The sequence below is a fragment of the Oncorhynchus tshawytscha genome, unplaced genomic scaffold, assembly GCF_018296145.1.
Source record: "Oncorhynchus tshawytscha isolate Ot180627B unplaced genomic scaffold, Otsh_v2.0 Un_contig_9895_pilon_pilon, whole genome shotgun sequence".
Taxonomy (NCBI): Eukaryota; Metazoa; Chordata; class Actinopteri; order Salmoniformes; family Salmonidae; genus Oncorhynchus; species Oncorhynchus tshawytscha.
In genome coordinates, this window is record NW_024607658.1 from 6616 (window position 1) to 32964 (window position 26349).

The 26349-nt window shown below is 46.3% G+C and overlaps 1 protein-coding gene across 1 annotated transcript; it reads left to right on the forward strand.

Annotated features, from left to right (window-relative positions):
• The first annotated feature begins 327 nt into the window (after positions 1–327).
• LOC121842799 (cell wall protein DAN4-like) lies at positions 328–14275 on the forward strand. The gene is made up of 5 exons (XM_042312555.1): positions 328–686; positions 8853–9167; positions 9280–9498; positions 12611–12771; positions 13445–14275. The coding sequence occupies exons 1-5, from the start codon at positions 647–649 to the stop codon at positions 13853–13855; spliced, it is 1146 nt and encodes a 381-aa protein (XP_042168489.1). The 5' UTR covers positions 328–646; the 3' UTR covers positions 13856–14275.
• Positions 14276–26349: the final 12074 nt, after the last annotated feature.

Genomic DNA, 26349 nt, shown 5'->3' on the forward strand with positions numbered 1-26349 from the left:
TATTGTTTATTTCACTTTTGTATATTTTCTACTTGCTTTTGGCAATGTTAACACATAATTTCCCATGCCAATAAAGCCCCTTGAATTGAATTGAATTGAATTGAGAGAGAGAGATGGAGACAGAGAGAGACAGACAGACAGTATCTCTGCTTTGGCAATGTAAGCATGTTTCCCATGCCAATAAAGCCCTTTGAATTTAATTTAATTTAAAGACAGAGAGAGACAAAAGACAGAGAGAGAGAGAGATAAAGAGAGATAGAGAGACAGAGGAGAGGGGTGGGGTGTCAGATGAGGGAGGAGCTTTCAATTAAGGAAGTAGGAGCGTTTCAGAAACACCCTGCTGTCAAGTGTGTAGCTGACAGAGACTCTGTTGTGGAACTGAACTAGCTGGTAGTATAGTAAAATAACTGTAACAGTATAGTAACTGTGATAGTAAAGTAACTTTAACAGTATAGTAACTGTGATAGTAAAGTAACTAACAGTATAGTAACTGTGATAGTAAAGTAACTTTAACAGTATAGTAACTGTGATAGTAAAGTAACTTTAACAGTATAGTAACTGTGGTAGTAAAGTAACTTTAACAGTATAGTAACTGTGGTAGTAAAGTAACTTTAACAGTATAGTAACTGAGGAGTAACTGTCCAGAATGAAGATACTCCATGTTGTCTCCTGCTGTCTCCTCTCAGGTGAGGTCTGTCTGCCTGTCTGTCTGTCTGCCTGTCTGTCTGTCTGTCTGTCTGTCTGTCTGTCTGTCTGTCTGTCTGTCTGTCTGTCTGTCTGTCTGTCTGTCTGTCTGTCTGTCTGTCTGTCTGTCTGTCTGTCTGTCTGTCTGTCTGTCTGTCTGTCTGTCTGTCTGTCTGTCTGTATGATATAGTACAGAAGGAATAAGATATGTATTTGTCTACAAGGAGCCAGATAGTTTGTTTTCCACATGTACCTCATGATAATAAACTGAACTTAGAATGTTTGACACTACTGCTACTGTCTGTTCATCATATATGCATCATCACTTTAACCATATCTACATGTACATACTACCTCAATCAGCCCGACTAACCGGTGTCTGTATGTAGCCTCGCTACTGTTATTTTTCACTATTGGTTAGAGCCTGTAAGTAAGCATTTCACTGTAAGGTCTACTACACCTGTTGTATTCGGTGCATGTGACAAATAGACTTTGATTTGATTTGACATGTTGGTCTTTTACCTGTTTATCCAGGGTTAAAGTTAGATTTATCCAGGGTTAAAGTTAGATTTATCCAGGGTTAAAGTAAGATTTATCCAGGGTTAAAGTTAGATTTATCCAGGGTTAAAGTTAGATTTATCCAGGGTTCAAGTTAGATTTGAGCAGGGTTAAAGTTAGATTTATCCAGGGTTAAAGTTAGATTTGAACAGGGTTCAAGTTAGATTTGAGCAGGGTTAATGTTAGATTTGAGCAGGGTTAATGTTAGATTTGAGCAGGGTTAAAGTTAGATTTATCCAGGGTTAAAGTTAGATTTGAGCAGGGTTAAAGTTAGATTTGAGCAGGGTTAAAGTTAGATTTGAACAGGGTTCAAGTTAGATTTGAGCAGGGTTAATGTTAGATTTGAGCAGGGTTAAAGTTAGATTTGAGCAGGGTTAATGTTAGATTTGAGCAGGGTTAAAGTATATCTCACAGGTCATCAGTTGTGACTGTACTGTGTGTTTCTGTTTGACAGCTCTGTGTGTTGTGGAGTCAGCTGGCACTAAGGAAGTGGTAGGAGGACATGTCATGTTCAGCTGCTCGTTTTTTTGGGCAGGAACCAATAACAAATACTTCTGCAAGGGGACATGTTCTTTTAAAGACATTCTGGTTGAAACTGAGGGGAGCAAGACTGTAACTCAAGGTAGATACAGTATAGAAGACAAGGGAGATGGAGTCTTCTATGTGACCATCAAGAACCTGATGAAGTCAGACTCTGGTATCTACTGGTGTGGAGTGGAGAGATATGGCCTAGACAAATACCAAGAGGTGCATCTCACAGTTACAGATGGTAAGTTAACCATTTTTAGAAACACCATAATTGCGCAATGCCATCATATACAGCCTAGTTTGTAAGTTAGTTGAGCCTAGCAGACGGTATTATTTTCCCGTGGCCTAATCACAGTCAACACACATCTATTTTGTAGGCCTAATAACAATATAATGGACTGAAAAATTAAATATTTGAAAATTATATTTTGCACCTGATGATATGGGGCTGCTGTGTTAAAAAAACATGTTATGGCTAGGTTCACCGAAAACATCCGGTGAAATTGCAGAGCGCGAAATTAAAAAAATAATATTAGAAATATTTAACTTTCATACATTCACAAGTGCAATACACCAAATTAAAGCTTAACTTGTTAATCTAGCAACTGTGTCAGATTTCAAAAAGGCTTTACGGTGAAAGCAAACCATGCGATTATCTGAGGACATCAAACAAACACATGACAATCACATTTCAACCCGCCAGGTGCGACACAAAACTCAGAAATAACGATATAATTCATGCCTTACCTTTGAAGAGCTTCTTCTGTTGGCACTCCAATATGTCCCATAAACATCACAAATGGTCCTTTTGTTCGATTAATTCCGTCGTTATATCTCCAAAATGTCAATTTATTTGGCGCATTTGATTCAGAAAAACACCGGTTCCAACTCGCCCAGCATGACTACAAAATATCTAATAAGTTACCTGTTAAACGCTGTCCAAACATTTCAAACAACTTTCCTAATCCAACTTTAGGTATTTTAAAACGTAAATAATCAATCAAATGTTAGATGGGATAAACTGTGTTCAATAAAGGATAAAAACAACGTGAAGCGCCTGACCTGGAGCTCACATCAAAACAGTATAGTCCACTCAGCTGGACCCTCGTTCTGAATCACCGTACTTCTTCATTTCTCGAAAAGAAAACATAAACGAATTTCTAAAGACTGTTGACTTCTAGTGGAAGCAATAGGAACTGCAACCAAGTGCCACAGAAATCACCTCAAAAAATATTTTTCCTGGATGGTTTGTCCTCGGGGTTTCACCTGCCAAATAAGTTTTGTTATACTCACAGACATTATTTTAACAGTTTTAGAAACTTTAGTGTTTTTTATCCAAAACTACCAATTATATGCATATCCTAGCTTCTGGGCCTTAGTAGCAGGCAGTTTAGTTTGGGCACGCTTTTCATCCAGACGTGAAAATACTGCCTCCTATCCCAAACAGGATTAATTAAAAAACAAATGGCTTTTTATTGAATCTATTGATGGTCAGATACTTCAGTTGTAACTGGTTCTGTTGAACTTGATTGTAACAGGTGATAGACAACTTTATCACTGTTACAACCCTAGACTGTTCTCTTATTTAACAACAACCTTGTTGAAATCAAAAGTCATTTGTTGTCTTTCCATCAATTACACAGGCTGTCAGTGACCTATTTCTTGGTTGACTCACATCAACATTATCCAACTTGCTATCCAGCACTATCTAGTTTTGTTTTGTTTCACAGAAGGGGTAGAGTACAGTTTATTAGACTACAGTATATTATGCAGTACCAGTACTGTCACTAAACCCCTTTTAACACTAATACAAGGGGTAGAGTACAGTTTATTAGACTACAGTATATTATGCAGTACCAGTACTGTCACTAAACCCCTTTTAACACTAATACAAGGGGTAGAGTCCAGTTTATTAGACTACAGTATATTATGCAGTACCAGTACTGTCACTAAACCCCTTTTCACCCTGCTGGATCTGATTGATCATTTTCACATTTTCACTGTCAGTTCAGTTCCAAGCTTCAGTTGAATGACTAACCAGGCCAGCCCAGTCCAGCTTGGCTCTGTAGTGGGAAGAGAGGTACTGTAGAAACTCCGAACACAAGAACACAATGGTGGTTTACACACTGCAGAACTAAGCTGACACTCAGCCATGCCAAGCCAAGCCCAGATTGGCCTGGATACTCCTGCTAGAACTGTTAGCATGAAGAAAATATTCAGGCCAGCACAGTACAGCTTGGGTTTACCTGACTGTGGAAGATGTATCATTTTAGGTCATTCAGGTGGGCCGTTTGGGACATTTTGGGCAAAATTAGAGTATACCCACTGCTCCAGGCACAACTACACTACTACACCACTACGCTACTACACTACTACACCACTACACTACTACACTACTCCACCACTACACCACTACGCTACTACACTACTACTACACCACTACACTACTACTACTACACTACTACACTACTACACTACTACACCACTACACAACGACACTACTACACTACTACACTACCACTACACTACTACACTACTACAGCACTACACTACTACACCACTACACCTCTACTACACTACGACACCACTACACTACTACACTACTACACTACTACAGCACTACACTACTACACCACTACACCTCTACTACACCACTACACTACTACAGCACTACACTACTACACCTCTAATACACTACTACACCACTACACTACTACACTACTACACACTACACTACTACACCACTACACCTCTACTACACTACTACACCACTACACTACTACACTACTACACCACTACACTACTACACCACTACCACACCACTGCACGTACACACACATGATTTATATGTTGTGTTCCACTACACCAGTCACAATCCAGACACAGCAACAAGACTCCTCACTACCAAACCCTCAACACTATTAACACCAAGACTACCACCACCAAACCCTCAACATAGCAACAAGATTTATACCAAACCCTCAACACAGGGCCAGTCACCAATCCAAACCCACAACAACCCAAGACTCCACCTACCAAACCCTCAACACAGCAACCCAAGACTCCACCTACCAAACCCTCAACATAGCAACCCAAGACTCCACCTACCAAACCCTCAACACAGCAACCCAAGACTCCACCTCCCAAACCCTCAACACAACAACCCAAGACTCCACCTACCAAACCCTCAACACAGCAACCCAAGACTCCACCTACCAAATCTCAACACAACAACCCAAGACTCCACCTACCAAACCTCAATACAACAACCCAAGACTCCACCTACCAAACCTCAATACAACAACCCAAGACTCCACCTCCCAAACCCTCAACACAACAACCCAAGACTCCACCTACCAAACCCTCAATACAACAACCCAAGACTCCAAACCTACCCAAGACCCTCAAACCCTCAACAAACACCCAAGACTCCACCTACAAAACCCTCAACACATCAACCCAAGACTCCACCTGCCAAACCCTCAACACAACAACCCAAGACTCCACCTACCAAACCCTCAACACAACAACCCAAGACTCCACCTACCAAACCCTCAATACAACAACCCAAGACTCCACCTACAAACAACCCAAGACTCCACCTACCAAACCCTCAACATAGCTTCCCAAGACTCCACCTACCAAACCCTCAACACAACAACCCAAGACTCCACCTACCAAACCCTCAATACAACAACCCAAGACTCCACCTACCAAACCCTCAACACAACAACCCAAGACTCCACCTACCAAACCCTCAACACAACAACCCAAGACTCCACCTACCAAACCCTCAACACAACAACCCAAGACTCCACCTACCAAACCCTCAACTCAACAACCCAAGACTCCACCTACCAAATCCATAATACAACAACCCAAGACTCCACCTACAAAACAACCCAATACTCCACCTACCAAACCCTCAACACAACAACCCAAGACTCCACCTACCAAACCCTCAACACAGCAACCCAAGACTCCACCTACCAAACCCTCAACACAACAGACCCAAACTGAAATGATGACACCATTAAACTGACACAGAGACAGGAGAGTTTTAGTAAAATGTTATTATTTGTAACCATTTCTACTTTTGGAAATCCATTTACAAAGACTGTATTTTGATCAATAAATGTCAGAAAAAAGTCATAAAATATATTGATGTATACTTTAACTATATTGTCATCATCTCAACAATGTGTTCCTCCTCTGCTGAAACAAACATGGTCACTTTAGAACAGAGAAGTTGACAGTTTTAACACTTAGTCACCACAGATAGATGAGTTCAACCAGTTTCAACCAGTTTCACTCTGCAGCACACAGACCTGGAGACACTGAGGTCACTACAGAGAAATCATCAGAATGTGTAGGATAATACCCACCCCCTTCACCACCAGCATCACTATACTCATCTCCTTGACATGCAGAGAGAAAGAGAGAGACTGTTAATCTTGAATGTTTATTTCAGTTTTGTTTATTTTGGGCAATGTTAACATATGTTTCCCATGCCAATAAAGCCCTTAAATTGAAATTGAATTGAATTGAATTGGAGAGAGAGAGAGAGAGAGAGAGAGAGACTCTCTGCTTTTACAATGTAAGCATGTTTCCCAAGCCAATAAACTCTTTGAATTTAATTTAAAGACAGAGAGAGACAAAAGACAGAGTCAAAAAGACAGAAAGAGAGATAGATAAAGAGAAAGAGAGAGAGACAGAGGAGAGGGGTGGGGTGTCAGATGAGGCAATGATGCAGTTTCAAGCCAATAAAGGGAGGGGAATTTAAAGACAGAGACAAAAAGACAGAGAGAGAGATAAAGAGAGAGACAGAGGAGAGGGGTGGGGTGTCAGATGAGGGAGGAGCTTTCAATTAAGGAAGACAGAGCATTTCAGAAACACCCTGCTGTCAAGTGTGTAGCTGACAGAGACTCTGTTGTGGAACTGGGCTAGCAGGTAGTATAGTAAAATAACATTACCAGTATAGTACCTGAGGTAGTAAAATAACTTTAACAGTATAGTAACTGTGGTAGTAAAGTAACTTTAACAGTATAGTAACTCTGATAGTAAAGTAACTTTAACAGTATAGTAACTGTGGTAGTAAAGTAAGTTTAACAGTAAAGTAACTGTGATAGTAAAATGAACTTTAACAGTATAGTAACTGTTATAGTAAAATAACTTTAACAGTATAGTAACTGTGATAGTAAAGTAACTTTAACAGTATAGTAACTGAGGTAGTAAAGTAACTTTAACAGTATAGTAACTGTGGTAGTAAAGTAACTTTAACAGTATAGTAACTGAGGAGTAACTGTCCAGAATGAAGACACTCCATGTTGTCTCCTGCTTCTAACAGTCAGGTAGTTCTGTGGTCTGTCTGTCTGTCTAACAGTATAGTAACTGTGTAAAGTAACTAACAGTATAGTAACTGTGATAGTCTGTAACTAACAGTATGTCTGTCTGTGTGTAGTAAAGTCTGTCAGTCTAACTGTCTCAGTTTAACAAAATAGTAACTGTGGATCATATAGTACAGAATTAATAAGATAGTAACTGTGGTAGTAAATGTATGTTTTTAACAGTATAGTAACTGTGATAGTAAAGTGAACTTAACAGTATAGTAACTGTTGGTCTATTACCTGGGTTTGAGCAGGGTTAAAGTCAGGTTTGAGCAGGGTTAAAGTCAGGTTTAACAGGGTATAGTAGGTTTGAGCAGGGTTAAAGTCAGGTTTGAGCAGGGTTAAAGTCAGGTTTGAGCAGGGTTAAAGTCAGGTTTGAGCAGGGTTAAAGTCAGGTTTGAGCAGGGTTAAAGTCAGGTTTGAGCAGGGTTAAAGTCAGGTTTGAGCAGGGTTAAAGTCAGGTTTGAGCAGGGTTAAAGTCAGGTTTGAGCAGGGTTAAAGTCAGGTTTGAGCAGGGTTAAAGTCAGGTTTGAGCAGGTTTAAATTAAGATTTACAGAGGATTAAAGTTAGATTTGAGCAGGGTTAAAGTATGATTTATACATGGTTTGTAACGTCTGCTTCCAACTCACACTCTCAAACACATAGATCCCCTGAACACAGCTCACTTTCCAGCTTACACTCTCACACATAGATCCCCCTGAACGCAGCTCACAATCAGAATCCCAATCACCTGAATTCTGATCACCTGTTCACACACATGTCTGTCATTTACACACTATTTAGTTCAGTTCATTGTGAGGTATTGTTTGTTTTGGTCCTCATTCTATTCGGATCTCTGTTTATTTCCATATTAGTCCTCCCGTGTATCGTAGTGTTTGGCCATCCTCAGTAACTGTTGTTTTGCATTTCCTGCCTGTACTTTTGGATGTCATGGAATCCTGATCCGTCTTTTGATTTATAAGGAGCCAGAATGTTTTACAGCCTTCTGACCTTTTTTTTCCACATGTGCTTCTTTATGATAATGCTACTTCTTATAATGTTTCCACTGTTGGTCTTTTACACTCTGGGTTACAGGGTGATTTGAGCAGGGTTAAAGTCAGGTTTGAGCAGGGTTAAAGTCAGGTTTGAGCAGCAGGGTTCAAAGTTAGATTTGAGCAGGGTTAATGTTAGATTTGAGCAGGGTTAAAAAGCAGGTTTGAGCAGGGTTAAAGTTAGATTTAGATTTAGATTTGAGCAGGGTTAAAGTTAGATTTGAGCATGGTTAATGTTAGATTTGAGCAGGGTTAAAGTTAGGTTTGAGCAGGGTTAAAGTTAGATTTGAGCAGGGTTAAAGTTATATTTGAGCAGGGTTAAATTTGTTAGAGTTAAAGAGTTAAAGTTAGATTTGAGCAGGATTAAAGTTAGATTTGAGCAGGGTTAAAGTTAGATTTGAGCAGGGTTAAAGTTAGATTTGAGCAGGGTTAAAGTTAGATTTGAGCAGGGTTAATGTTAGATTTGAGCAGGGTTAAAGTTAGATTTGAGCAGGGTTAAAGCTAGATTTGAGCAGGATTAAAGTTAGATTTGAGCAGGGTTAATGTTAGATTTGAGCAGGGTTAAAGTTAGATTTGAGCAGGGTTAATGTTAGATTTGAGCAGGGTTAAAGTTTATCTCACAGGTCATCAGTTGTGACTGTACTGTGTGTTTCTGTTTGACAGCTCTGTGTGTTGTGGTGTCAGCTGTCACTAAGGAAGTGGTAGGAGGACAAGTCACTGTGGGCTGCTCGTTCACTTTGGCAGGGAACAACAACAAATACTTCTGCAAGGGGACATGTTCTGGTGGAGACATTCTGGTTGAAACTAATGGTAGCAAGAATGTATCTCAAGGTAGATACAGTATAGAAGACAAGGGAGATGGAGTCTTCTATGTGACCATCAAGAACCTGAGGAAGTCAGACTCTGGGACCTACTGGTGTGGAGTGGAGAGATATGGCCTAGACACATACCAAGAGGAGCATCTCACAGTTACAGATGGTAAGTGAATTCTCCATATGAATTGTTATCTAGTAATTCACTTCCTGACTTATTTTCTGACATGAAGTTGTTTCAGTATTGGTGTTTATCTGTACTTTCTATTGACTCACAGCTCCTCCCACTTCTACAACCTCACCTGTCACCTCCAGACCCCATGTCTCCACAACCATCCCAAACCTCTCTACAACATCCTCTAACCTCTCCACAACCCTCCCAGACCTCTCTACAACATCCCCAAACACCTCCTCAACCATCCCAAACCTCTCTACAACATCCCCAAACACCTCCTCAACCCTCCCAAACCACGTCAGTGGTCGCCTATCAAGAGCTGGTATGATGAATCTCTCATCTTCGACATTAACTAATAAGTTGTGATATGAAATACTGTAATGCTGGATGAAAATCAATTGTTCCTGTTCAAGCATTGGACAAATGTCTCTACTTCTCTCTCTCTGTTGCTCTCTTTATTCACTCAATCTCTCTCTCTCTCTCTATCTCTGACACCCCACCCCACCTCTCTCTCTCTCTCTCTCTATCTCTATCTCTGACACCCCCCCCCCCTCTCTCTCTCTCTCTCTCTCTGACCCCACCCCTCTCTCTCTCTCTCTCTCTCTATCTCTCTCTCTCTCTATCTCTGACACCCCACCTCTCTCTCTCTATCTCTGACACCCCACCCCCTCTCTCTCTTTCTCTCTCTCTCTCTGTCTCTCTCTCTCTTTCTCTCTCTCTAACATCCCACCTCTCTCTGTCTGTCTGTATCTCTCTCTCTCTCTCGTTTTCTTTTTTCACTCTCCCTCTATCTCTCTCTCTCTTTTTCTCTCTCTCTGTCTCTGTCTCTCTCTCTCTGACACCCCACCTCTCTGTCTGTTTCTCTCTCTCTCTTTTTTCACTCGCTGTCTCTGTCTCTGTCCCTCTCTCTCTCCCTCTCATCTATATTTTCTAGGGATATTTATGTCAGTTGTGGTATGATAATTAGTGTCAGGCGATGATTACGTCCCGCATGCGGGATGGGGAGTCAGTAGAGGTTTTAAGTATCTTCCTTTATATTTATCATCCCATAACTAGCAAGATAGTGAAGTCTCTTGCTTTATATTTATCATCCCATAACTAGCAAGATAGTGACGTCTCTTCCTATATATTTATCATCCCATAACTAGCAAGATAGTGACGTCTCTTCCTATATATTTATCATCCCATAACTAGCAAGATAGTGACGTCTCTTCCTATATATTTATCATCCCATAACTAGCAAGATAGTGACGTCTCTTCCTATATATTTATCATCCCATAACTAGCAAGATAGTGACGTCTCTTCCTATATATTTATCATCCCATAACTAGCAAGATAGTGACGTCTCTTCCTATATATTTATCATCCCATAACTAGCAAGATAGTGACGTCTCTTCCTATATATTTATCATCCCATAACTAGCAAGATAGTGAAGTCTCTACCTACCTTATCTTATTGACTGATCTATCCACCAGTCTACCATCCAAATGACAGTTGTATCTATCCATCTATGATATTTATAGTCTGGAAAGCATCGGGTTTGCAAAAATCTGGTCATTTCTGAAAAACCTGGTAATTTTAGCAAACTCAGCTTTGTTCAACTCTGTAAAGTCTCTCCTCCTGTCTGTGTTCAGGTCTGATGGTATCTATGATATATACAGTACTCTGTAAAGTCTCTCCTCCTGTCTGTGGTCAGGTCTGATGGTATCTATGATATATACAGTACTCTGTAAAGTCTCTCCTCCTGTCTGTGGTCAGGTCTGATGGTATCTATGATATATACAGTACTCTGTAAAGTCTCTCCTCCTGTCTGTGGTCAGGTCTGATGGTATCTATGATATATACAGTACTCTGTAAAGTCTCTGCTCCTGTCTGTGGTCAGGTCTGATGGTATCTATGATATATACAGTACTCTGTAAAGTCTCTCCTCCTGTCTGTGGTCAGGTCTGATGGTATCTATGATATATACAGTACTCTGTAAAGTCTCTCCTCCTGTCTGTGGTCAGGTCTGATGGTATCTATGATATATACAGTACTCTGTAAAGTCTCTCCTCCTGTCTGTGGTCAGGTCTGATGGTATCTATGATATATACAGTACTCTGTAAAGTCTCTCCTCCTGTCTGTGGTCAGGTCTGATGGTATCTATGATATATACAGTACTCTGTAAAGTCTCTCCTCCTGTCTGTGGTCAGGTCTGATGGTATCTATGATATATACAGTACTCTGTAAAGTCTCTCCTCCTGTCTGTGGTCAGGTCTGATGGTATCTATGATATATACAGTACTCTGTAAAGTCTCTCCTCCTGTCTGTGGTCAGGTCTGATGGTATCTATGATATATACAGTACTCTGTAAAGTCTCTCCTCCTGTCTGTGGTCAGGTCTGATGGTATCTATGATATATACAGTACTCTGTAAAGTCTCTCCTCCTGTCTGTGGTCAGGTCTGATGGTATCTATGATATATACAGTACTCTGTAAAGTCTCTCCTCCTGTCTGTGGTCAGGTCTGATGGTATCTATGATATATACAGTACTCTGTAAAGTCTCTCCTCCTGTCTGTGTTCAGGTCTGATGGTATCTATGATATATACAGTACTCTGTAAAGTCTCTCCTCCTGTCTGTGGTCAGGTCTGATGGTATCTATGATATATACAGTACTCTGTAAAGTCTCTCCTCCTGTCTGTGGTCAGGTCTGATGGTATCTATGATATATACAGTACTCTGTAAAGTCTCTCCTCCTGTCTGTGGTCAGGTCTGATGGTATCTATGATATATACAGTACTCTGTAAAGTCTCTCCTCCTGTCTGTGGTCAGGTCTGATGGTATCTATGATATATACAGTACTCTGTAAAGTCTCTCCTCCTGTCTGTGGTCAGGTCTGATGGTATCTATGATATATACAGTACTCTGTAAAGTCTCTCCTCCTGTCTGTGGTCAGGTCTGATGGTATCTATGATATATACAGTACTCTGTAAAGTCTCTCCTCCTGTCTGTGGTCAGGTCTGATGGTATCTATGATATATACAGTACTCTGTAAAGTCTCTCCTCCTGTCTGTGGTCAGGTCTGATGGTATCTATGATATATACAGTACTCTGTAAAGTCTCTCCTCCTGTCTGTGGTCAGGTCTGATGGTATCTATGATATATACAGTACTCTGTAAAGTCTCTCCTCCTGTCTGTGGTCAGGTCTGATGGTATCTATGATATATACAGTACTCTGTAAAGTCTCTCCTCCTGTCTGTGGTCAGGTCTGATGGTATCTATGATATATACAGTACTCTGTAAAGTCTCTCCTCCTGTCTGTGGTCAGGTCTGATGGTATCTATGATATATACAGTACTCTGTAAAGTCTCTCCTCCTGTCTGTGGTCAGGTCTGATGGTATCTATGATATATACAGTACTCTGTAAAGTCTCTCCTCCTGTCTGTGGTCAGGTCTGATGGTGTGGACCAGTGCTGGTCTGCTAGTCATGGTGACAGTGTTAGGACTGGTCCTGCTCCTGTTCTACAGACAGAGGAGAGGAACCAGGAGAACACCACCACCACCACCACCACCACCAGTCTCCTCCAACACACAACCCGACCCTACTGGAGAGGTGAGAGACACAAGGGTGTGTGTGTGTGTGTCCATGATAACTTGTAGTGTAGAGGTGATAGACAGGGAGGTGGTAAACTAAACATCTAAGGTGTGTGTGTGTGTGTGTGTGGGTGTGTGTCTCCATGATAACTTGTAGTGAAGAGGTGATAGACAGGGAGGTGGTAAACTAAACATTAAGGGTTGAGTGTGTGAGTCTACAGCCTCTAGTGGGATTCTACTGTAGTCTGTTATCAGTCCATGATAACTTGTAGTGTAGAGGTGATAGACAGGGAGGTGGTAAACTAAACATTAAGGGTTGAGTGTGTGAGTCTACAGCCTCAAGTGGGTTTCTACTGTCGTCTGTTATCATTCCTCAATCTGTCAACAGGAAGAACCTCCTACAAACAACACTTGTTCATTAGACAGCTCAGTTTCAACACATGATGGATTCTCAGACTCATAGGCTGCGTTTACACAGGCAGCCCAATTCTGATCTTAATGATTGGTCTTTTGACCAATCAGATGAGATATTTAGCCAGTTAAAGGGCTGCCTGTGTAAATGCAGCCATATTAACAATGTAGTTCTTCATTTACATTTTTTGGTTTGAACCTTGACTCACATTGGTTGAGGGACCTCCACTCTTTTCCATATTGACCATGTATGTAGTAATTGTCATTGGTTCTCTATGCAGGTTGACTGTGTGTACGAGGAGATCAGAGAGGCAGACAGACAGACAGACACACTTCCTGTGGTCATCTCTGTAGTCTACTCTACTGTCAAATCACCTACCAACTCTACAACCCACCCTGCTGGCCAAGCCTCTACAACCTACCCTGCTGGCCAAGCCTCTACAACCTACCCTGCTGACCAAGCCTCTACAACCTACCCTGCTGACCAAGCCTCTACAACCTACCCTACTGACCAAGCCTCTACAACCTACCCTGCTGGCCAAGCCTCTACAACCTACCCTGCTGGCCAAGCCTCTACAACCTACCCTGCTGGCCAAGCCTCTACAACCTACCCTGCTGGCCAAGCCTCTACAACCTACCCTGCTGGCCGAGCCTCTACAACCTACCCTGCTGGCCAAGCCTCTACAACATAACCTGCTGGCCAAGCCTCTACAACATAACCTGCTGGCCAAGCCTCTACAACATAACCTGCTGGCCAAGCCTCTACAACATACCCTGCTGGCCGAGCCTCTACAACATAACCTGCTGGCCGAGCCTCTACAACATAACCTGCTGGCCAAGCCTCTATAACATAACCTGCTGGCCGAGCCTCTACAACATAACCTGCTAGCTGAGCCTCTACAACATAACCTGCTGGCCGAGCCACAGGTAGCCCACACTGTGAAGCCTTCGCTAACGATGCTCTGTAATCTACTCATTGGTTGAACAACGTGTTACAATATTTTCATGAAAGTTCTATTAACTGAACATTTTTCTTAACTGGCTGATGAAGATGAACAGTGATGGCACACTGTGATATTTCACCTAATAGATGTGATGGCACACTGTGATATTTCACCTAATAGATGTGATGGCACACTGTGATATTTCACCTAATAGATGTGATGGCACACTGTGATATTTCACCTAATAGATGTGATGGCACACTGTGATATTTCACCTAATAGATGTGATGGCACACTGTGATATTTCACCTAATAGATGTGATGGCACACTGTGATATTTCACCTAATAGATGTGATGGCACACTGTGATATTTCACCTAATAGATGTGATGGCACACTGTGATATTTCACCTAATAGATTTGATGGCACAATGTGATATTTCACCTAATAGATGTGATGGCACACTGTGATATTTCACCTAATAGATGTGATGGCACACTGTGATATTTCACCTAATAGATGTGATGGCACACTGTGATATTTCACCTAATAGATGTGATGGCACACTGTGATATTTCACCTAATAGATGTGGGAGTTTACCAAAATTGGATTTGTTTTGGAAGAATTTTTGGTTCTCTGTAATCTGAGGTAAATATGTGTCTCTTAAATGGTCACGCATTTGGCAAGAGGTTAGGAAGTGCAGCTCAGTTTCCACCTCATTTTGTGGGCAGTTTGCACATAGCCTGTCTTCTCTTGAGAACAATGCTTATGGCGTCCTCTCTCATTAGCACTGCTACAGTGGTTCCTCATTTAAAAGTTGCATCATACCTCAGCGTGAGGTGCTAATTCTACATGGCATTATTTGGTGTTTTACCTTGTAAGAGGATGTTTTTGTAGAATTCTGCAGATTCTCAATGTGTTTTTGTCCCATTTTGTGAATGTTTGGTCAGGGAGCACATCCCATTCAACACAACCATCAAGGGCAATAACTGCTTTCTACAACTGGTTTACGTATATTTAGACAGAATTTGTTGTTCCTTTTGATGGTGTAGAAGGCCATTTTTGCCTTGCCTCAGATCTTTCACAGCTTTGTGGAAATCACCTGAGGTTCTGTGTGACGTGGTGAGGTTGGACCCAGGTGCAGGGAAGAAACCAGATGATGAAAATTTACTCCACCTACCAACCACTCAACACAGCAACCCAAGACTCCACCTACCAACCACTCAACACAGCAACCCAAGACTCCACCTACCAACCACTCAACACAGCAAGCCAAGACTCCAATGACCAACCATTCAACAGAAAAACCCAAGATCCCACCTCCCAACCACTCAACACAACAACCCAAGACTTCACCTACCAATCCCTCATTCAAAACACAAGACTCCACCTACCAACCACTCAACACAGCAACCCAAGACTCCACCTACCAACCACTCAACACAGCAACCCAAGACTTCACCTGCCAACCACTCAACACAGCAACCCAAGACTTCACCTACCAACCACTCAACACAGCAACCCAAGACTTCACCTACCAACCACTCAACACAGCAACCCAAGACTCCACCAACCAACCACTCAACACAGCAACCCAAGACTCCACCGACCAACCAATCAACACAGCAACCCAAGACTCCAATGACCAACCATTCAACAGAAAAACCCAAGATCCCACCTACCAACCACAAAACACAGCAACCCAAGTCTCCACCGACCAACCAATCAACACAGCAACCCAAGACTCCACCTACCAACCACTCAACACAACAACCCAAGACTCCACCTACCAAACCCTCAAAACAGCAACCCAAGACTCCACCTCCCAACCACTCAACACAACAACCCAAGACTCCACCTCCCAACCACTCAACACAACAACCCAAGACTCCACCTCCCAACCACTCAACACAACAACCCAAGACTCCACCTCCCAACCACTCAACACAACAACCCAAGACTCCACCTCGTAACCACTCAACACAACAACCCAAGACTCCAACCTCCCAACCACTCAACACAGCAACCCAAGACTCCACCTACCAATCCCTCATTCAAAACACAAGACTCCACCTACCAACCACTCAATACAATAACCCAAGACTCCACCTCCCAATCCCTCAACACAACAACCCAAGACTCCACCTACCAATCCCTCAACACAACAACCCAAGACTCCACCTCCCAATCACTCAACACAACAACCCAAGACTCCACCTCCCAACCACTCAACACAACAACCCAAGACTCCACCTATCAAACCCTCAACACAACAACCCAAGACTCCACCTACCAACCACTCAACACAACAACCCAAGACTCCACCTCCCAACCACTCAACACAACAACCCAAGACTCCACCTCCCAACCACTCAACACAACAACCCAAGACTCCACCTACCAATCCCTCAACACAACAACCCAAGACTCCACCTCCCAACCACTCAACACAACAACCCAAGACTCCACCTCCCAACCACTCAACACAACAACCCAAGACTCCACCTCCCAACCACTCAAAACAACAACCCAAGACTCCACCTCCCAACCACTCAACACAACAACCCAAGACTCCACCTCCCAACCACTCAACACAGCAACCCAAGACTCCACCTACCAATCCCTCATTCAAAAGACAAGACTCCACCTACCAACCACTCAATACAATAACCCAAGACTCCACCTCCCAACCACTCAACACAACAACCCAAGACTCCACCTACCAATCTCTCAACACAACAACCCAAGACTCCACCTCCCAACCACTCAACACAACAACCCAAGACTCCACCTACCAATCCCTCAACACAACAACCCAAGACTCCACCTCCCAACCACTCAACACAACAACCCAAGACTCCACCTCCCAACCACTCAACACAACAACCCAAGACTCCACCTACCAATCCCTCAACACAACAACCCAAGACTCCACCTCCCAACCACTCAACACAACAACCCAAGACTCCACCTCCCAACCACTCAACACAACAACCCAAGACTCCACCTCCCAACCACTCAACACAACAACCCAAGACTCCACCTCCCAACCACTCAACACAACAACCCAAGACTCCACCTACCAATCCCTCAACACAACAACCCAGGACTCCACCTCCCAACCACTCAACACAACAACCCAAGACTCCACCTCCCAACCACTCAACACAACAACCCAAGACTCCACCTCCCAACCACTCAACACAACAACCCAAGACTCCACCTACCAATCCCTCAACACAACAACCCAAGACTCCACCTCCCAACCACTCAACACAACAACCCAAGACTCCACCTACCAATCCCTCAACACAACAACCCAAGACTCCACCTCCCAACCACTCAACACAACAACCCAAGACTCCACCTCCCAACCACTCAACACAACAACCCAAGACTCCACCTCCCAACCACTCAACACAACAACCCAAGACTCCACCTCCCAACCACTCAACACAACAACCCAAGACTCCACCTCCCAACCACTCAACACAACAACCCAAGACTCCACCTCCCAACCACTCAACACAGCAACCCAAGACTCCACCTACCAATCCCTCATTCAAAACACAAGACTCCACCTACCAACCACTCAATACAATAACCCAAGACTCCACCTCCCAACCACTCAACACAACAACCCAAGACTCCACCTACCAATCTCTCAACACAACAACCCAAGACTCCACCTCCCAACCACTCAACACAACAACCCAAAACTCCACCTCCCAACCACTCAACACAACAACCCAAGACTCCACCTACCAAACCCTCAACACAACAACCCAAGACTCCACCTACCAACCACTCAACACAACAACCCAAGACTCCACCTCCCAACCACTCAACACAACAACCCAAGACTCCACCTCCCAACCACTCAACACAGCAACCCAAGACTCCACCTACCAAACCCTCAACACAACAACCCAAGACTCCACCTACCAACCACTCAACACAGCAACCCAAGACTCCACCTCCCAACCACTCAACACAACAACCCAAGACTCCACCTACCAACCCTCAACACAACAACCCAAGACTCCACCTCCCAACCACTCCCAACACAACAACCCAAGACTCCACCTCCCAACCACTCAACACAGCAACCCAAGACTCCACCTACCAATCCCTCATTCAAAAGACAAGACTCCACCTACCAACCACTCAATACAATAACCCAAGACTCCACCTCCCAACCACTCAACACAACAACCCAAGACTCCACCTCCCAACCACTCAACACAACAACCCAAGACTCCACCTCCCAACCACTCAACACAACAACCCAAGACTCCACCTCCCAACCACTCAACACAACAACCCAAGACTCCACCTACCAATCCCTCAACACAACAACCCAAGACTCCACCTCCCAACCACTCAACACAACAACCCAAGACTCCACCTCCCAACCACTCAACACAGCAACCCAAGACTCCACCTCCCAACCACTCCCAACCACTCAACACAACAACCCAAGACTCCACCTCCCAACCACTCAACACAACAACCCAAGACTCCACCTCCCAACCACTCAACACAACAACCCAAGACTCCACCTCCCAACCACTCAACACAACAACCCAAGACTCCACCTACCAATCCCTCAACACAACAACCCAAGACTCCACCTCCCAACCACTCAACACAACAACCCAAGACTCCACCTCCCAACCACTCAACACAACAACCCAAGACTCCACCTCCCAACCACTCAACACAACAACCCAAGACTCCACCTACCAATCCCTCAACACAACAACCCAAGACTCCACCTCCCAACCACTCAACACAACAACCCAAGACTCCACCTACCAATCCCTCAACACAACAACCCAAGACTCCACCTCCCAACCACTCAACACAACAACCCAAGACTCCACCTCCCAACCACTCAACACAACAACCCAAGACTCCACCTCCCAACCACTCAACACAACAACCCAAGACTCCACCTCCCAACCACTCCACCTCCCAACCACTCAACACAACAACCCAAGACTCCACCTCCCAACCACTCAACACAGCAACCCAAGACTCCACCTACCAACCCCTCAATACAAAAACTCCACCTCCCAAGACTCCACCTCCCAACCACTCAACACAACAACCCAAGACTCCACCTCCCAACCACTCAACACAACAACCCAAGACTCCACCTCCCAACCACTCAATACAACAACCAAAGACTCCACCTCCCAATCCCTCATTCAAAACACAAGAGTCATTCAATGTCTTTGTAATATTTGTACGTATGAAATTCCATTCTAATCCAATCTTTCATAATTCCTGTAAATATACACTGAAATAGGAATTAGTATATAATAATATTTTCCCCTCAGAACATCCTCAATTATTCAGGTCTTGGACTCTACAAGCTGTTGATAGCGTTCCACAGGGATACTGGCCCATGTTGAATCCAATGCTTCCCACAGTTGTGTCAAGTTGGGTGGATGTCCTTTGGGTTGACAATTATTTTGGGTGGTGGACAAAACCCAGCAGCGTTGCAGTTCTTGACTCAACCGGTGCACCTGGCACCTACTATCAGACCCATTTAAAAGGCCCTGAAATCTTTTGTCTTGCCCATTCTCACTCTGAATGGCACACACACACACACAATCAATGTCTCAACGGTCTTAAGGCCTAACAATCCTTCTTTAACCTGTCTCCTCTCCTTTATCTACACTGATTGAAGTGGATTTAACAGGTGACATAAATAAGGGACCACAGCTTTCACCTGGATTCACCTGGTCAGTCTCATGGAAAGAACAGGTTTTATACACTCAGTGTTTGTGGATCAATGAAATGTAAAAATACATGAGTACTTGAACTATATTGTCATCATCTCTACAATCTGTCCTAATGTTTTGTACAACAGTGAATAAATGCTGAACAAAAATGTAAACGCAACATGCAGCAATTATTTTACTGAGTTACATAGAAGGAAATCAGTCAATTGAAAGATAATCAATTGGCCCTAATATATGGATTTCACATGACTGGGCAGGTGCACAGCCATTGGTGGCCTGGGAGGGCATAGGCCCACCCTCTGGGAGCCAGGTCCAGCCACTGCGGAATGAGGCCCAGCCAATCCGAATTAGTTTCACACTACAAAAATACTTTATTGCAGACAGAAATACTCCTTAGCACCCCCCTCTCCCTCCTCAGACAATCTCGCAGGTGAAGAAGCCAGATGTGGAGGTCCTGGGCTGGTGTGGTTACACTGGTCTGTGGTAGTGAAGCCAGATGTGGAGGTCCTGGGCTGGTGTAGTTACACTGGTCTGTGGTAGTGAAGCCAGATGTGGAGGTCCTGGGCTGGTGTGGTTACACTGGTCTGTGTTAGTGAAGCCAGATGTGGAGGACCTGGGCGGGTGTAGTTACACTGGTCTGTGGTAGTGAAGCCAGATGTGGAGGTCCTGGGCTGGTGTGGTTACACTGGTCTGTGGTAGTGAAGCCAGATGTGGAGGTCCTGGGCTGGTGTGGTTACACTGGTCTGTGGTAGTGAAGCCAGATGTGGAGGACCTGGGCTGGTGTGGTTACACTGGTCTGTGGTAGTGAAGCCAGATGTGGAGGTCCTGGGCTGGTGTGGTTACACTGGTCTGTGGTAGTGAAGCCAGATGTGGAGGTCCTGGGTTGGTGTGGTTACACTGGTCTGTGGTAGTGAAGCCAGATGTGGAGGACCTGGGCTGGTGTGGTTACACTGGTCTGTGGTAGTGAAGCCAGATGTGGTGGACCTGGGCTGGTGTGGTTACACGTGGTCTGTGGTTTTTAGGCAGGTTGGAGGTCCTGGGCTGTTGTGGTTATACTGGTCTGTGGTAGAGAAGCCAGATGTGGAGGTCCTGGGCTGGTGTGGTTACACTGGTCTGTGGTTTTGAGGCAGGTTGGAGGTCCTGGGCTGGTGTGGTTACACTGGTCTGTGGTTTTGAGGCAGGTTGGAGGTCCTGGGCTGGTGTGGTTACACTGGTCTGTGGTTTTGAGGCAGGTTGGAGGCCCTGGGCTTGTGTGGTTACACTGGTCTGTGGTAGTGAGGCAGGTTGGAGGTCCTGGGCTGGTGTGGTTACACTGGTCTGTGGTTTTGAGGTAGGTTGGAGGTCCTGGGCAGGTGTTACACTGGTCTGTGGTAGTGAGGCAGGTTGGAGAACCTGGGCTGGTGTGGTTACACTGGTCTTTGGTAGTGAGGCAGGTTGGAGGTCCTGGGCTGGTGTGGTTACACTGGTCTGTGGCAGTGAGGCAGGTAGGAGGTCCTGGGCTGGTGTGGTTACACTGGTATGTGGTAGTGAAGCCAGATGTGGAGGACCTGGGCTGGTGTAGTTACATTGGTCTGTGGTAGTGAAGCCAGATGTGGAGGACCTGGGCTGGTGTGGTTACACTGGTCTGTGGTTTTGAGGCAGGTTGGAGGTCCTGGGCTGGTGTGGTTACACTGGTCTGTGGTAGTGAGGCAGGTTTGAGGTCCTGGGCTGGTGTGGTTACACTGGTCTGTTGTAGTGAAGCCAGTTGTGGAGGTCCTGGGCTGGTGTGGTTACACTGGTCTGTGGTAGTGAGGCAGGTTGGAGAACCTGGGCTGGTGTGGTTACACTGGTCTGTGGTAGTGAGGCAGGTTGGAGGTCCTGGGCTGGTGTGGTTACACTGGTCTGTGGTTTTGAGGCAGGTTGGAGGCCCTGGCCTGGTGTGTTTACACTGGTCTGTGGTAGTGAGGCAGGTTGGAGGTCCTGGGCTGGTGTGGTTACACTTGTCTGTGGTAGTGAAGCCAGATGTGGAGGTCCTGGGCTGGTGTGGTTACACTGGTCTGTGGTAGTGAAGCCAGATGTGGAGGACCTGGGCTGGTGTGGTTACACTGGTCTGTGGTAGTGAAGCCAGATGTGGAGGACCTGGGCTGGTGTGGTTACACTGGTCTGTGGTAGTGAAGCCAGATATGGAGGTCCTGGGCTGGTGTGGTTACACTGGTCTGTGGTAGTGAAGCCAGATGTGGAGGTCCTGGGCTGGTGTGGTTACACTGGTCTGTGGTAGTGAGGCAGGTTGGAGGTCCTGGGCTGGTGTGGTTACACTGGTCTGTGGTAGTGAGGCAGGTTGGAGGACCTGGGCTGGTGTGGTTACACTGGTCTGTGGTAGTGAAGCCAGATATGTAGGTCCTGGGATGGTGTGGTTACACTGGTCTGTGGTAGTGAAGCCAGATGTGGAGGACCTGGGCTGGTGTAGTTACACTGGTCTGTGGTAGTGAAGCCAGATGTGGAGGTCCTGGGCTGGTGTGGTTACACTGGTCTGTGGTAGTGAGGCAGGTTGGAGGTCCTGGGCTGGTGTGGTTACACTGGTCTGTGGTAGTGAAGCCAGTTGTGGAGGTCCTGGGCTGGTGTGGTTACACTGGTCTGTGGTAGTGAAGCCAGATGTGGAGGTCCTGGGCTGGTGTGCTTACACTGGTCTGTGGTAGTGAAGCCAGATGTGGAGGTCCTGGGCTGGTGTGGTTATACTGGTCTGTGGTAGTGAAGCCAGATGTGGAGGTCCTGGGCTGGTGTGGTTACACTGGACTGTGGTTTTGAGGCAGGTTGTAGGTCCTGGGCTGGTGTGGTTACACTGGTCTGTGGTTTTGAGGCAGGTTGGAGGTCCTGGGCTGGTGTGGTTACACTGGTCTGTGGTTTTGAGGCAGGTTGGAGGCCCTGGGCTGGTGTGGTTACACTGGTCTGTGGTAGTGAGGCAGGTTTGAGGTCCTGGGCTGGTGTGGTTACACTGGTCTGTGGTAGTGAAGCCAGATATGGAGGTCCTGGGCTGGTGTGGTTACACTGGTCTGTGGTAGTGAAGCCAGATGTGGAGGTCCTGGGCTGGTGTGGTTACACTGGTCTGTGGTAGTGAGGCAGGTTGGAGGTCCTGGGCTGGTGTGGTTACACTGGTCTGTGGTAGTGAAGCCAGATGTGGAGGACCTGGGCTGGTGTGGTTACACGTGGTCTGTGGTTTTGAGGCAGGTTGGAGGTCCTGGGCTGGTGTGGTTACACTGGTCTGTGGTAGTGAAGCCAGATGTGGAGGTCCTGGGCTGGTGTGGTTACACTGGTCTGTGGTAGTGAAGCCAGATGTGGAGGTCCTGGGCTGGTGTGGTTACACTGGTCTGTGGTTTTGAGGCAGGTTGGAGGTCCTGGGCTGGTGTGGTTACACTGGTCTGTGGTTTTGAGGCAGGTTGGAGGCCCTGGGCTGGTGTGGTTACACTGGTCTGTGGTAGTGAGGCAGGTTTGAGGTCCTGGGCTGGTGTGGTTACACTGGTCTGTGGTAGTGAAGCCAGATGTGGAGGTCCTGGGCTGGTGTGGTTACACTGGTCTGTGGTAGTGAAGCCAGATGTGGAGGTCCTGGGCTGGTGTGGTTACACTGGTCTGTGGTAGTGAGGCAGGTTGGAGGTCCTGGGCTGGTGTGGTTACACTGGTCTGTGGTAGTGAAGCCAGATGTGGAGGACCTGGGCTGGTGTGGTTACACTGGTCTGTGGTTTTGAGGCAGGTTGGAGGTCCTGGGCTGGTGTGGTTACACTGGTCTGTGGTAGTGAAGCCAGATGTGGAGGTCCTGGGCTGGTGTGGTTACACTGGTCTGTGGTAGTGAAGCCAGATGTGGAGGTCCTGGGCTGGTGTGGTTACACTGGTCTGTGGTAGTGAAGCCTGTGGAGGTCCTGGGCTGGTGTGGTTACACTGGTCTGTGGTAGTGAAGCCAGATGTGGAGGTCCTGGGCTGGTGTGGTTACACTGGTCTGTGGTAGTGAAGCCAGATGTGGAGGTCCTGGGCTGGTGTGGTTACACTGGTCTGTGGTAGTGAAGCCAGATGTGGATGACCTGGGCTGGTGTGGTTACACTGGTCTGTGGTAGTGAAGCCAGATGTGGAGGTCCTGGGCTGGTGTGGTTACACTGGTCTGTGGTAGTGAAGCCAGATGTGGAGGTCCTGGGTTGGTGTGGTTACACTGGTCTGTGGTAGTGAAGCCAGATGTGGAGGACCTGGGCTGGTGTGGTTACACTGGTCTGTGGTAGTGAAGCCAGATGTGGTGGACCTGGGCTGGTGTGGTTACACGTGGTCTGTGGTTTTTAGGCAGGTTGGAGGTCCTGGGCTGTTGTGGTTATACTGGTCTGTGGTAGAGAAGCCAGATGTGGAGGTCCTGGGCTGGTGGTTACACTGGTCTGTGGTTTTGAGGCAGGTTGGAGGTCCTGGGCTGGTGTGGTTACACTGGTCTGTGGTTTTGAGGCAGGTTGGAGGTCCTGGGCTGGTGTGGTTACACTGGTCTGTGGTTTTGAGGCAGGTTGGAGGCCCTGGGCTGGTGTGGTTACACTGGTCTGTGGTAGTGAGGCAGGTTGGAGGTCCTGGGCTGGTGTGGTTACACTGGTCTGTGGTCTGTGGTGGGCAGGTGTTACACTGGTCAGAGTGTGGCAGGTTGGAGAACCTGGGCTGGTGTGGTTACACTGGTCTTTGGTAGTGAGGCAGGTTGGAGAACCTGGGCGGGTGTGGTTACACTGGTCTGTGGCAGTGAGGCAGGTAGGAGGTCCTGGGCTGGTGTGGTTACACTGGTATGTGGTAGTGAAGCCAGATGTGGAGGACCTGGGCTGGTGTAGTTACATTGGTCTGTGGTAGTGAAGCCAGATGTGGAGGACCTGGGCTGGTGTGGTTACATGTGGTCTGTGGTTTTGAGGCAGGTTGGAGGTCTTGGGCTGGTGTGGTTATACTGGTCTGTGGTAGTGAGGCAGGTTTGAGGTCCTGGGCTGGTGTGGTTACACTGGTCTGTTGTAGTGAAGCCAGTTGTGGAGGTCCTGGGCTGGTGTGGTTACACTGGTCTGTGGTAGTGAGGCAGGTTGGAGAACCTGGGCTGGTGTGGTTACACTGGTCTGTGGTAGTGAGGCAGGTTGGAGGTCCTGGGCTGGTGTGGTTACACTGGTCTGTGGTTTTGAGGCAGGTTGGAGGCCCTGGCCTGGTGTGTTTACACTGGTCTGTGGTAGTGAGGCAGGTTGGAGGTCCTGGGCTGGTGTGGTTACACTTGTCTGTGGTAGTGAAGCCAGATGTGGAGGTCCTGGGCTGGTGTGGTTACACTGGTCTGTGGTAGTGAAGCCAGATGTGGAGGACCTGGGCTGGTGAGTTACACTGGTCTGTGGTAGTGAAGCCAGATGTGGAGGACCTGGGCTGGTGTGGTTACACTGGTCTGTGGTAGTGAAGCCAGATATGGAGGTCCTGGGCTGGTGTGGTTACACTGGTCTGTGGTAGTGAAGCCAGATGTGGAGGTCCTGGGCTGGTGTGGTTACACTGGTCTGTGGTAGTGAGGCCAGGTTGGAGGTCCTGGGCTGGTGTGGTTACACTGGTCTGTGGTAGTGAGGCAGGTTGGAGGACCTGGGCTGGTGTGGTTACACTGGTCTGTGGTAGTGAAGCCAGATATGTAGGTCCTGGGATGGTGTGGTTACACTGGTCTGTGGTAGTGAAGCCAGATGTGGAGGACCTGGGCTGGTGTAGTTACACTGGTCTGTGGTAGTGAAGCCAGATGTGGAGGTCCTGGGCTGGTGTGGTTACACTGGTCTGTGGTAGTGAGGCAGGTTGGAGGTCCTGGGCTGGTGTGGTTACACTGGTCTGTGGTAGTGAAGCCAGTTGTGGAGGTCCTGGGCTGGTGTGGTTACACTGGTCTGTGGTAGTGAAGCCAGATGTGGAGGTCCTGGGCTGGTGTGCTTACACTGGTCTGTGGTAGTGAAGCCAGATGTGGAGGTCCTGGGCTGGTGTGGTTATACTGGTCTGTGGTAGTGAAGCCAGATGTGGAGGTCCTGGGCTGGTGTGGTTACACTGGACTGTGGTTTTGAGGCAGGTTGTAGGTCCTGGGCTGGTGTGGTTACACTGGTCTGTGGTTTTGAGGCAGGTTGGAGGTCCTGGGCTGGTGTGGTTACACTGGTCTGTGGTTTTGAGGCAGGTTGGAGGCCCTGGGCTGGTGTGGTTACACTGGTCTGTGGTAGTGAGGCAGGTTTGAGGTCCTGGGCTGGTGGTCCTGGGCTGGTGTGGTTACACTGGTCTGTGGTAGTGAAGCCAGATATGGAGGTCCTGGGCTGGTGTGGTTACACTGGTCTGTGGTAGTGAAGCCAGATGTGGAGGTCCTGGGCTGGTGTGGTTACACTGGTCTGTGGTAGTGAGGCAGGTTGGAGGTCCTGGGCTGGTGTGGTTACACTGGTCTGTGGTAGTGAAGCCAGATGTGGAGGACCTGGGCTGGTGTGGTTACACGTGGTCTGTGGTTTTGAGGCAGGTTGGAGGTCCT

Bases quoted from the DNA above. Each gene is read 5' to 3' on its own strand.
- LOC121842799 (XM_042312555.1), top strand. From the start codon at position 647: ATGAAGATACTCCATGTTGTCTCCTGCTGTCTCCTCTCAG. The intron at 9,499-12,610 runs GTATGATGAATC...GTCTGTGGTCAG, and splicing joins TGGTCGCCTATCAAGAGCTG to GTCTGATGGTGTGGACCAGT. The intron at 12,772-13,444 runs GTGAGAGACACA...TTCTCTATGCAG, and splicing joins AACCCGACCCTACTGGAGAG to GTTGACTGTGTGTACGAGGA.